At 46.0% G+C, this 13,082-nt stretch overlaps 1 protein-coding gene across 2 annotated transcripts in view; it reads right to left on the reverse strand.

The window, feature by feature from the left end:
• RPTOR (regulatory associated protein of MTOR complex 1) overlaps positions 1 to 13,082 on the reverse strand; it is a 315,748-nt gene that overhangs the window by 71,762 nt on the left and 230,904 nt on the right. For both annotated transcript variants that reach the window (XM_043905267.1, XM_043905266.1), the window contains exons 12-13: positions 7,215 to 7,298; positions 5,844 to 5,954 (exon numbers count right to left, since the gene is read on the reverse strand). In XM_043905267.1, coding sequence (XP_043761202.1) covers positions 5,844 to 5,954; positions 7,215 to 7,298 — 195 coding nt within the window. The remainder of the gene's footprint in view (positions 1 to 5,843; positions 5,955 to 7,214; positions 7,299 to 13,082) is intronic.

Here is a 13,082-nt window from a genome sequence, read left to right on the forward strand (position 1 = left end):
TCGATGGACATCAGTTTGAGAAAGCTCTGGGAGTTGGTGATGGACAGGGAAGCCTGGCGTGCTGCAGTCCATGGGGTCACAAAAAGTTGGACATGACTAAGCAACTGAACTGAACTGAACCAAATCATTTATTTAAAAGTACACAAGTCTCCAATGTCCCTGATTTTCTTATTATCTATTTTGATTTTGCATTTGATTCCACTATGGTTGTAGAATACACTGCGTAAGATTCCAGTTCTTTTAAATGTGTCCTGGTTTGTTCTATGACACAGGACGAGGTCCATCATGGTGTACATCCCCAGCACGAGGAAAGAACGAGTGGTCTGCAGTCATATGAAGCACTGTCCAGCTGGTTGGATGGCCCTGTTCAAGTGTTTGAGAGAACGTCCTTGGTTCCACTTCTACTTGTTCTGTCATTTACTGGAAAGAGAATGCTGGATTCTCCAGGTGTAATCATGGATTATTTACTGCTACCCCACAGTTCCACCAGTTTTCATTTTAAGTGTTTTGAAATACTGTTATTAGGTGAATAAACATTTAGACTGTACTGTTCTCATGATGGGTGAACTCCTTTAGCATTAGCAAACAACTCTGTGTTCCTGGTAATATTCTATGCCCTGAAACCTACTTTGACATATTAATAGGGGCATTCTCGCCTTCTTTGCTTAGTGGTAACACATGTTTTTGCTTTTAATCTATTTGCATCTTATATTGAAAGTACATTTCTTTTAAGAGCATATAATTAAAAAAAAATCCAATTTGACAGTCTCTGCCCTATAATTGGGTATTTAGACTATTTATATTGTGATTATTTATATATATATGGTTATGCTTCAATCTATTGTCTTGTTAACATTTTTGGTATTTATCTCATCTATTCTTTGTTTTCTTTCCCTCCTTTTCTTTTTTCTTTCATGTTACTTGTATATATTTATGATTTCATTTTATCTCCTTTGTTGGCTAATTGGTTATAGTTTAAAACTTCAGTGATAACTTCAAGGCTTATGGACTACATTTTATCACAGTTCACCTTCAGATGATATTTTATCACTTCAAAGAAGTATGAGAACCTAACAACAATATTTCCTCAATTTCTCTCCTCCCAACCTTTTTGCTATTGTTAGCATACATTTGGGTTTTACGTATGTTACAGGCTCCATAGTACACTGTTATTATTTTTTGATTAAACAGTCAATTATCTTTTAAAGAGATTTTAAAAGCAAGGATAAGAAAAAAAACACCCACACATTTATCTGTGGAGCACTCTCTGGTGCTCTGAACTCCTTCGTGTCCATGAATGTTTCCTCCTGGTATTATTTTCCTTCTGCTCGAATGGCTTTCTCTAACATTTCCTGTACTGTGGATCTACTAGTGATGAATTCTTTCAGTTTTACATGTCTTTAAAAGTCCTTATTTTGCCTCCATTTTTACAAGATTATTTTCAGTGGGTCAGAATTCTACATTCAGTTTTTCTTCCATGATGTTAAAGATGCAGTCCCATTGTTTTCCTGCTGTCATAGTTTCTGACAAGTGATCCACTATCATCCTTAGCTTCTCTGTTTCCTTTCTTATCGACTGCTTTTGAATTTTAAATTTGTTGTTTTTTAAGCAATTTGATTATCAGGGGCCTTGGTGTAGTTTTCATGTTTCTTGTATTTGGAGTTTGTTGGGTTTCCTGGATCTGCAGGTTTATAGTTTTCATCAAATTTGAAAATTTCTTAGCCATTATTTCTTCAAATTTTTTTTCTGCCAGCCCCTTGTAGGGGCTCCCAGTATACATATAGTCACCTGCAGTTGTCCCACAACTCAAGGATACGCCTTTAGTTTTATAAAAGGTTTTCTCACTGTGCTTCATCTTGGAGAGTTTTTATTACCATGCCTTTAAGTTCACTAATTTTTCTTCTGCAAAGTTTAATTGGTTGTTATCCCATACTTTTCATGTCACATATCAGAGTTTTCATTTCTAAAAGTTTGAGCTGGGTCCTTTTAATATCTTCCATGTCTCAGTGGAGCTTTTTTTTTTTTTTTTTCCATATATTTACTTTTATTGAATTTGTTAATGACACATAGTTTTTGCACTGCCAAACCATGCCTGAGAATTCAAAGAAAGAAATGGTACAATGGACAGCCTCATCCACCCATCATACAGCATATTAAAACTTGATTCATGTGCACTTTGATAATTCCACAATCTTTTAAAAAGTTGTAACAAGGGTTGGGATTTTTAAGTCTCCTTGCAGGTCTTTAGATTTCTATGCCATTAAATAACTTTTCCATATATTCATCTCTGTTCCTCAATAACATAACCCCCAACAAAATTTTGCTGGAAAAAATGCACTTTTCAGGGGAAATATGTGGCTCAAGGTTCAAGAGATTATTTGTTAAAAGATTTTTGGTTCCCAAATGAAGTCTTCAGATTAACCAAGAATCCTTTGTTTCTCAATCATCCAACCTCTCCTTGGCTGGCTCAGCTACTCACCCAAGCACATCAGAACATAGGCATCCTGCCTGCCACCTCAAGTAACTCCAACATTATTGCCCAGATACAGTTTGCAGGTCCCATCAGGTGATTCTGTTAGCTTCCCAGGAGTGGGATTCCTGCACTGACACTTTTATCAAGACTCAGTGGAGCTTTTTTATGTGGAACAGACTTCTAATGATTTAATGTCCTTGTCTGCTAATTCGAACACCTGTGAGAGTTCAGAAGAAGTTTCGGTAGGCCAATTTTCCCCCCTCTCATTTTGGATGATATTTTCCTGCTTCTTCATACATCTGGTAATTTTTGATGGTAGCAGTGAGTGTAGACTAACATGTTGTATGGGTAATTTGGGAAGAGACCCTCTGGGGCTTCCCGATGGCTCAGGGGTAAAGAATCTGCCTGCAATGCAGGAGACACAGGAGATACAGGTTTGACCCCTGGGAAGATCCCCTGGAGGAGGAAATGGCAACTCACTTCAGTATTCTTGCCTGAAAAAAGTCCCAAACCCCAGAGGAGTCTGGTGGGCTACAGATCACAGGGTCGCAACGGACACAACTACGCACACACCTCTGGGACCCAATTCCTTGGAGATGATCGGGGCACTGAGACCACAAAGGGCTCTCCTAATGTCCAGAGACATGCCTGCATTTAAGTGCCCCCACAGGGTACACTGCCTGCTTCAGCCAAATGGCACATGGTCCTTCTGAGCCTGTAACTCTAGAATTCTAGAATTTCCCTCCTTCCTTCTTCCCAGACTGAGCCTACTTTCTCTAAGGCTGAGGTAATTCCTGCTTCCTGAATCCTTTAGGAGCCCCTCACACAATGGCATGTAGTGTGTGCTCAACATATGCCTGTGGGGTGAGAGGAGGCCCCAGACTCACCCCTCAGCTGGGAATGCAGTCAGAGTGGGGCCCATACCTTCACAACTCTTGGGGAAGAGCCCTGAGGGTGGGTGGCTCCCCAGCACAGGGACAGCTGAGAGCGCTGGGGTGCTGGGACGCCTCACCTGTGCCTCTGTGCAGGTTCATTCACCCCAAGGTGGGCATCCCTGTCACAAACAGCATGTCTTCTGACCCTCATGGTGGCCACGTCAAGGAGCCACTCCAGGAGCTCTGAGATTTGCGGGAGGCACACAGCACTTGAGTACTCAGAGGCCAGATGCCAGCTGGGGAAGGGAGAAGCAAATTCCCAGAAACACATGGAACTTTAATCTCTCAGAAACTTGGACCAGGGTAATCATGAAAAGGAAGGATAAAGTAAACGACGCTCAGTCTCAACTGGAAATGTTAAAAACATTTCCTAGTGCGATGACTGCCTTTAAATAAACAGGTGCAACAAGCTGGTTAAGGCGCTAAGCCATAGGATGGTCCCAGCACCTGCAGGCATTTACAAGAACACTGCAGGCTAGGGCATTTCCAGCTGGGCCCAGAAACAGCTCCTCAAGCATTATTAAACATGTAATTCCTCCAGCATCGAGCAGACATGAATGTAGGCTCCGAGACAGCCTTACAGTACTGCAGCATCTGTGCTGTCGACGAGCCCTCCCATGTTCGGCTCCAGAGACAACCAGGCCCCTGGAGACAAATGTGACCGAGAGGCAGTTTCAAACCAGATCCCTTGTTCTGAAATAAGATGACCAACTGTAAATTCCATGAGAACTCAGCAGCAAAGTGCGGTTCTGAAGGGTCATCTACTTTCACATAAAGAAAAAAGGTTAAAAGCAGAAATAGCCACTCTGAAGACTAAAAATAAAGACACTCTCTATTTCCAGGTGCTAAAAGCTACTAAAATACTGATGAGTACAAGAAATGCAGTTGACTGAACATGTTCTGGAGCACTGGTGGTCCCGAGGAGCAGGTTCAGGTGGCCAACCACCACCTTCATGGGCTGGGGCGGAAGGGGGCATCTTTTCTGTCCCTCTCCCCACACTGGGCTTCATGTCCTGGTAGTCTCACCCTTTGTTGCATCCAGAACCTTTGCACATGGTCCCTAATGGCAAGAACAGTGCCAGTGAACTTCTCAACATGTGATACAGATGACAAAGGTATTGAAGTGGGAGAGAAACAAGGTTCTGAAATAACTTCCCCAGAAAAACCCTTTTCTTTACATGGTAGCTTGGCTCTTCAGTTAAATTTGATGAAGGGCAAAGTAGAAATGACCAAAAGGTACAGTTTCCTGGGCCCCAAGGCCAGGCTTTCAGATCGGCAACAAAAGGCTTTAGTGTAGCAGAGGCAGGCTGGGTAGAAATGAGGTTTTATCGCTACTCCCTTCCTGCTAAAATTTCTAAAACTGCTTTACACACTGTGGTCCTGATCTCTGCAACCATACTGCAGGAAGCGTTATTACCACAACTTTACAGAGACGCATGTGATGGCTGGGGGAGGTGAAAATGGCTGGCTTAAGAAATCGATGGGAACAGGCTGCATCACCAGTGGTCCCGCGAATGCTCCCTGCACTGCACCCCACCCCAGGCACCACTGTCACATGACCAGCCCTCCCACCACATGGCTTCAAACTCGAGAACCCACCTGGCCCTCCTGTCACCTTGGCATCCCTACCCTGGCCCTTCTTGCCCACTGGTTCTCACCTACGTGGCCACCCCCACTCCCTCTGGATGTGAATTCATGTAGCAGCCGGGTCTGTGGCCCCCTCCCACTTGGGTTAATGTTATAATCTCCGTTACACTGAAGCACACAAATGCAGCCCTGCCCATAAGATTTCCCCTCTTTTTGAAATGTCACCCTCGTAATAAGTAGGTGTGTGTATTCACAGCAGAGGGTTTGGTCCCCAGTGGAGAGTGTTGAGGGCAGGGACAGCTGAGCCCTCTAATACCTTTGGCCTTCAGCACAGTTCTGAGTACAAGGCCCTGCCAAGGACTTCAGCAGTGGACATGTGATTGCAGGCCTGCAGGTGTGAGGACAGGGGTGGGAAGGTGCTTACTGGGAATAGAGCTGGAGACGTGGGCTGGGCAGTCACGGCTGAGAAGTGACCAGCACTATGGCCCGAGCCTTATAGGTGACAGCTGGGGCCTCCATGGGACTGTTGCTAGGGTCAGGGCAGGGGATGGAAAAGCATCAACTGGTTGAGGAGACCAGTCAACAGGGAATCGGGCAGGGTCACTCACTGGCTGGAGGGGTGGTCATGGGTCGGGAAGGGGCAGCACACAGAGACGACAGGTGAGCCGAGGGCCAGTGTGACAGACCATGACTGGGGCCAGGGGAAGCAATGCCTTTCCTGGGAGGGAGGGAGGCCATGGAAGGCATGAGGCCAGGAGGAGGGAGCATGGACAGCAGTGCGAGGCCCCCCGACCTGCTCTCAGCAGCTCTCCTGTGATGGTGGGGGGGTGGAGACAGACATTACTCACACTGTCCACGGCGAGGATCTTGGCCCAGATGAAGACAAGGAGAGGCCGCAGCTCCCTGGCTGAGCTCTGGAGCAGCTTCAGCACGTAGGGGAAGATGCCCACAGACAGCGCCTGTGAGAGAGAGCATGTGAGCCCCACTCTGGAGGGAGCAAAGCACATGGCGTCCTCAGCACGGACAGAGCTGTGAGGGGCAGGGCTGTCCTCCCCGACCTCCAGTTCTTCTCTTGGAAGTGACCCAGGCCTGCCTGCTTGGGCTGCACCAGTACACGCAGACCACAGGGTAAGAGACACTCCAGGCCTCTACCCGAGTCTACCCACGACGATTCACACACGGACTCCCTGCTGGCTCCTGGGAGTGGAAGCGGGCCAGCGAGGAGTGCTCCTGTAGGCTTCCTAACTTTTAGGTCTTCCCTCTTCTCCTTGCTGAACTATCAATTATCACTCTTGGTTGACAGTATATAATGAAACAACTTACATACATCACTGGAGGTAAAACAACATGCTGAGCTCTCATGTGCCCATCGCCCAGCTTCAACGCTGTCAAACCAAAGGGTGCGGTATCCTGCCTGGCCCCACCCACTGTCCTCTCCTGAATGTTCTGAAGCCCCCCTTAGGTATCACACGGCGTTATTTGTAAACACTTAGTGTTTCTCTCTAAAAAATAAAGTCTCTTTTATTAAAATATGACCACATACCATTACCACACCTAGAAAATGAACAGTTACAATTATGCTTTAATAATATAAATCATTCAGTTCATGTAAACTTTGTTTCATGAATATTAATTTTTCAAATTCCAACTTTCAAATTTTCATTTCCAAACAGAGCCCCATAAGGTCCACACTCTGCAGCTGGTGGTGGGTCTCCTGAATCCCCTTTTATCTCTAGCCTTCCTCTTGATCTCTTTCCCTGGTGATCTGTATAGTGAAAAACTGGGTCACTTTTGACTCTTGTTCCAGCATTTTGTTTCTACTTCTCTGTAGAATGAATGATAGGAAAGTGTTTCACAGTTGTGCCTAAAACCAGAGTGAAAGGACGGTGAGTGAGGCTTCACAGGCTGCTTCCAGGAGAACAGGCACCACGTGTGGCCAGTACCCAGCTCAGAGGCTGCCAGCTTCCTGGTGTGACAGGGGTGAGCCCTTCCCTAGAGTGTTCTTAAAGGACACCTTCTGTCCCACAAAGGTGACGCCTAACAGCAGATGGGAAAGGGCCCCCGGCAACATGACAATGAGGGTGCAAAGAGAGGTCCATGGGGGCCCTGCGGGTTTAATGGCCGCCCCCACAGTCATGCTTGGCTGTATGGTCAAGGACCCTTGATTCCTCAGTTGGTGCCCCCTCCACTCTTCCCCTGCTGATGCAGGAAGCACGCACCAGACTCACTGCCCAGGGACCCAGGTCCAGAAATCTTCCCAGCAAGTCCAGGGCTCTCAGCCGGTGTACTTGGCTCAGCAGCACCTGGAAGGGAGAAGAGGCAGCGTCACTGCAAGGTGCCCCCCGTGACCCTGGATGAGCATCCCAGGGAGCTGTTTACCCGGGTCGGCGGGTGCCCCTTTCTCTATGGCTCACATTTTGCACAGGCTGGGAACACTCCATTTCTTCACTAACAGGTAAATGACGTGCGCACTGCAGGAACTATTAGAACAGACACTTTCTAATGGTGTTTAAGAAAATACTCACTGATGACACTGGTCTATTCACTTCTAGGTGCTGTTCTCTAGGTATAATGTCCCCTGTTTGTTCTAAATTCAATGATACTATTGTATTTCTCATCTCCTTGATGAGTAAATGATACACTGTCAGTCTTACTCCATAACCCTAGATATGTTTGATCATATCACTGCCAGTGGCAGTACAGAAGTGCATTTCTGTAAATGTGCATAATTCATTTAAACAATCTCCCCGTTGCTAGATTTTTAAATTATTAATACATTTTTGTTATTGTAAAAATGCTATGATAAAAACACTAACAGGTACATCTCTGCACATTTACATGGTTTCCTCCCCTCCTTCCTCCTAGAATAAACCTGAGAAGTAAAATTAGAGGGTCAGAGCACCCACACTTACATCACCAGATTGCCCTCCAGCTGAACAAACTTGCCCACTTGCCCACCTGCCAAGGCTCAGCTGGTTACCAGGCAGGAGGACATATTTGCTCTGGTACTCACAGGTTACGCAGGCTTGGGCACATAACTTCTCGGAACTTTAATTTCCTAATTCATAACACAAGACTCAACCACGGGGGATTTATTAAATATCAAATTAAAAGCTCCCAGGAAAATATTAGCCCATGTTACACTATTTGCCAACATGACAGTTAATAATAAAATGCTCTTTTAATTTGAATTTCCTTGATTACAAATGAGGCTGAATATTTTTTCATAGGTTAATTGGCTATTTCTCTAGTAAACCAGCCAGGCATGTCCTTATTTTCCTACTTAAATGTTTGACTTTTTCCTTTTCATATGAAAGGATTCTTTTTAAATGAAAAAGAGCAACCTCTGCCACATGTTTTTCTTTTTTCCTGTGGTATATCAAAGCTTTAAGCTTTAATGGAGTCATTTATATTGACTTCTCTCATGCTATTAACATGGGGATTACATGTACAGAGTCCTGTGATGCAGAGCCCTTCTGCCCACTGCTGTTCCCAGCCATCAGGTATGGGGCACCTACTGCGGTCCCAGCCATCCAAAGTGGGTATGGGGTACCTGGTGTGTATGGACACGGTGCTGGGGGTGACTGGGAACAGCAGGAGACCTCCTGTCACAGCAGGAGCTGAGACAGACATTCTGCATCCACACCACAATAACCACTGTGATGGTGAACAGATGACCAGGGACAGCCACTCCCTACTCGGGGTCTGAAGGCTTTCCCTCCCAGTGGGCGAAGCGTGGGGTTCCTGGGCTTCAGGCAGAGGGGCTGGCAAAGAGGGGTGTCTGAGGGAAAGTGAGGTGTCTGAGGGGAAGTGGGGTGTCTGAGGAAGTCAGGCGGGCAGGCTGACAGGGAGGCTCCAGAGTCAGCTGAACCTGCAGACCAAGCTAAGGGCTTCAGCTTTTCTTCAGAAGAGCAGCAGAGGGGCCCGTCCAATGTGCTCGCTGTGGGCAACAGGCTGGCAGGAGGCTGACCAGAAGGGTGGGATGGGTGGATTTGACCACGGCAAGACTGATGGGGAGAAACAGATTCCAAGACAGCCAGCAGGCATGATCCAGAGCCTGCTGGTGGAGGGGGAAGGTGGGTGAGGGAAAGGAGCTGCTGGAAGATAAGGTTTGGAATGTGGCGAGAGAAAAGGCAGGACAGGACAGGCCGGCCAGCCTGGGGCGGTCTGCCAAGGGGGAAGCTGGGTGGAGCAACTGGTGAGGGATGGGACAGGAGGCAAGAGAGGGGACAGGAGGTTTTAACCACGTACCTGCTGGGGGTGGCAGGCAGGATCAGCAGCAGGACTCAGGAAGCAAACCCTCTGGCTGCAGGGATGTGGCCAGTGGTGGAGGGACTGAACAGGGGGTGAGGAAATGGTGCCTCTAGAGCAGTGGTTTGAGAGGCGCCCCTCTGAGGGCCAAACACAGGCAGGTGGGAAGAGGCTGAGGGTGCAGGAGGGTCAGCAGATGGGGGACAGAGGAGGTAGCGAGAGAGGCTGGAGGGAGTGGAAAGAGGGGAGGGGGTCCCGGCAGCAAGAGGCTCCCGAGGAGGGGTTCCTGATAGGGAGGCTGGGGAGCTTCCCCACATGGGTGCGTGGCCTGTGGCTGCAGGGGAACCGAGAGCAGGCGTGTCCGCCCAGCAGGCAGCCCAGGGGTCAGGGAGGTGGAGGTGGCTGGGTTCAGCTACTGAAATGTTGTCTCCCACTGGTTTGGAGCCTGTTTCCACGTCACTCTTTGGAGGCAGATGCTTAAGTGGTTCGTTTTTTGTTTGGAGAAGTTAAGATTCTCTGATAAAGAAGCTGGTAGGAGAGGTTATGTGGGGACTGCTCACAGGGGCCTATCTGAACAGGACCTGATCCCTCTGCATGTTTAACTCGTGGGTTATCATATGCCACCACGGCAGAAAGGCAGGTGTGGAGGGCAAGGTTAGATGGTGGGAAGGTGCGGGATTTGGAGTCAAGCTGACCTGACTCTTTTACTTCCTGACAGTGTGGCTTAAACCACTACCTTTGGACACTTCAGTTTCATCATCGAGAAGAATGGAGATGATAACATGTAATTTCCAGAATTAAATGAGATGCAGCCTGTCTGGTGTGATGATTGTTACTGTTTCTGTGATGTTACAGTGTGATGATTGTTACATTCAGCACAGGATGGCTCCAACTCTCAGAAGAGATTTGACTGACTGTTTATTTGTTTATTACTGTGCTGGGTGGCTTATGGGACCTTAGTTCCCCGACCAGAGACTGAACATGGGTTCTGGCAGTGAAAGTGCCAAGTGCCAACCCTTGGAGCACCAGGGCATTCCCTATTCTGTTTTTTAAAGAAAGTGGAACCGCTGGAGGTTCAAGTTTCTAGGGCAAGCAGAACCTTTCATTATTAGGCTTGTGAAAGGAGGTGTAATTCATCAAAAATCAAAGACATCAAACACATACAGCACTTGTAAAGATTCTGTTTTCTGATTCCCTTTGTTATTTAAAACACTGTCAACTTGAATAAAGCTCTGGATTTTCAAGTAAATAGCAGAGCAATTTGCAGTGGAAGAAATGGCAACGTGGGCCAAGAAACCTAACCCATGGGTAGTTTGTATTGCTTATTTCTCATGTGCACTAACCAGCAGTAAAAGCTCTCCATTATAACGTCTTATTTACAGGTGGCAAAAGTAAAATGGAAATCGTCACCATCACTACTGCAACTCCATCTCTTCCGACTGCTGTCCACATTGATGAAACACACATTAAAGCACCAATAGACAGCTCACTTGTCTCAGAGACTCAAAGACCGTCAGCAATGCAGGATTTTGTGCTGTGGGTATTGATGTTTTGTTGGAAAATAAACAGCATCAATAACGAGCCCTGGGGAAAATGTCAGGTACTGGCTTTTCTAAACGTTACCCCCCTTACTTCCAATTCCTTCTGCTGATTTACATTTTAAACAAAATTGAGGGCCAATATAAATTAAAATTACTTTTTAAAAAAAAAGAACTGGCTTTTGTTTGTTTGTTTGTATTTGCACTTAAAAAAATAAATTCCTGTTTCAGTGTGCTTCAGGCCCTGGGGAAATTACAGAGATAAATGTTGGAGAACTAAATTAGTTACTAGGATTTCTTTCTGTCTGTGGCAATCCAAACTAAAGATTAGCGGTGGTGACATCAACACTGAAACTAAAACAGAGCTGATAGGGCAACTACTTTTCATGCACCTTGCACACAACAGGCACACTCAGGCTTCTGGCTCAAGCCGCTTCTGAAAATCCAGATTCTCAAGCTCTAGTTCTGGCCTGGTGCACCCGGGAATCTGATGATCAGAGATCCTGATCATTACCCAATGACCCTATATTACCCAATGTAGGTAATATGTGTAGTAAATACAGTCCACTTACTATCCTGCTGCCATCCAATAATAATGCTGTACTTTCAGACCAAAAATTCTCTTTGTAGATGATGCCATGAAAGCCAACAGGGTTTCCTGATGAAATGCCCATACTGACTTTGTGGAAAGGTCCTAACACGGAATCTTGTAAAATTCCTCTCTTTTCCACAACACTGATTCTTCCAACTCTAACTTGGGCTTGTTTGTACACGGGCCACCAAGGGGGGGCAGACAGTAATGTCGAGTCCTGGCAGGGCTGTCAGACCATGAGACCACAGGGCCAGGCCTTGCGGTGCTGCATGGCTCAAGAATCTTCCTTCCCATCCTTGATTTATATTTTTAAAAGGTGAAAAAGGACGTCAGGGCTGGTCAGGAAAAGTGTAGATTCATGCTTACATCTACACAAGGGGCTGTAAATCTGCTGCCCTAGGGGACAGTTCATTTTATTCCAATGGTCCTCAGTGAATGCCTCTGAATTTTCGGGTGGACAAAATGCTTGCTGGTGGTGGAAAAAGTAGCAGGGATTGGAAAAGCTGTAATGTCTCTGTATTAAAATTCTCTCTCAGAATGTTGAAATAAGTACATACATGTACAGGATGTGCTGACAATATTTCAAATCATTAGGGAAATACCAAAATTACCTAATAAATTATGTTGGGATGACTAGATAATTATCTGGAGGAAAGGTGGATTAAAAACAAATAAAAAATAAAAAAAATAAAAACAAATAAAACAAAATAAAATTCTCTTTCTTTTCAGCAACATTTCTGAATTGCCAAGGTTCTGGGGATAAGTGATAGATGATGGGGCCCAGGTTCTGGCAAAATAACTGAATTAAAGAGAAAGAAGCAGATACCACGGGCTGCCCCAAATGAAGCAAGGGCTCCTTTGCACTGTGTTGGGTTTTCTTGTTAAGTAAAGGTTCCTGCACTGATCCAGGCGGGGCATAGCCTATGATTTAAGTTTGATGGAAGACTGGACAGAAGATGCCCCTTTTCTTTCAGTTAGTCCCTCATTTTGGTATTAGTAAGTTGGGTCTTCTCTTTTCCTGGGGGAATGTGAGTTGTAAATGGGACATTAAAGAAAAAGTCAACAGGGGGCCGTTTACAACAAGGTTGTTTGCCTGGCTGGTTGCAAAGTGCTGGGCAGTGTGTCCCTGCTTGGAAAGGTTTTATTCATCCCATTATTGAAATAATAGAAAGGTCAGTGGAGACCGGCCACAGTCTCCTCTTATGAAAATTTGGGGGACCCTAGTTGCTAGGGAGCTCAGCACACCCAATCAACCACTGCCATTCCAAAGCCCTGCCTGTTGGCCTTCCACTTGATGAGAACTCGTGGGCTCCTGCCAAATAGACAGTGTTCTTTGTTGTGTTGTTATTGTTGCTTTTTTTGGTTTTGTTTTGAAAATCTGTTGATAGCTCACCCTGCGAACTCAGGATAGTCTTAAACTAATCTAGAAGCACACATGAGGAATACCAATAATTTCTGCATTCTTTTCATAATGTCAGAAAAGCAGCAGCCATAATACATTAAAAACACCAAAATATCTCCAGGGAAGGATCCTGGCCAACAGCCTGTCCCAGCTGATTATCAAGCCGTGAGGACAGGCTGTGTGTTGGCATTTCACAACTGCACATCCTGCTCTCACTGCTTGCTGTCTGGGTCCTGCACACAGTCCTGAGTCCGCTGAGATGTCAGTTCTGTTGCAGGCAGACAATTTTCCCAGGCCGCCATGC

The sequence above is a fragment of the Cervus elaphus genome, chromosome 5, assembly GCF_910594005.1.
Source record: "Cervus elaphus chromosome 5, mCerEla1.1, whole genome shotgun sequence".
Lineage (NCBI taxonomy): Eukaryota > Metazoa > Chordata > Mammalia > Artiodactyla > Cervidae > Cervus > Cervus elaphus.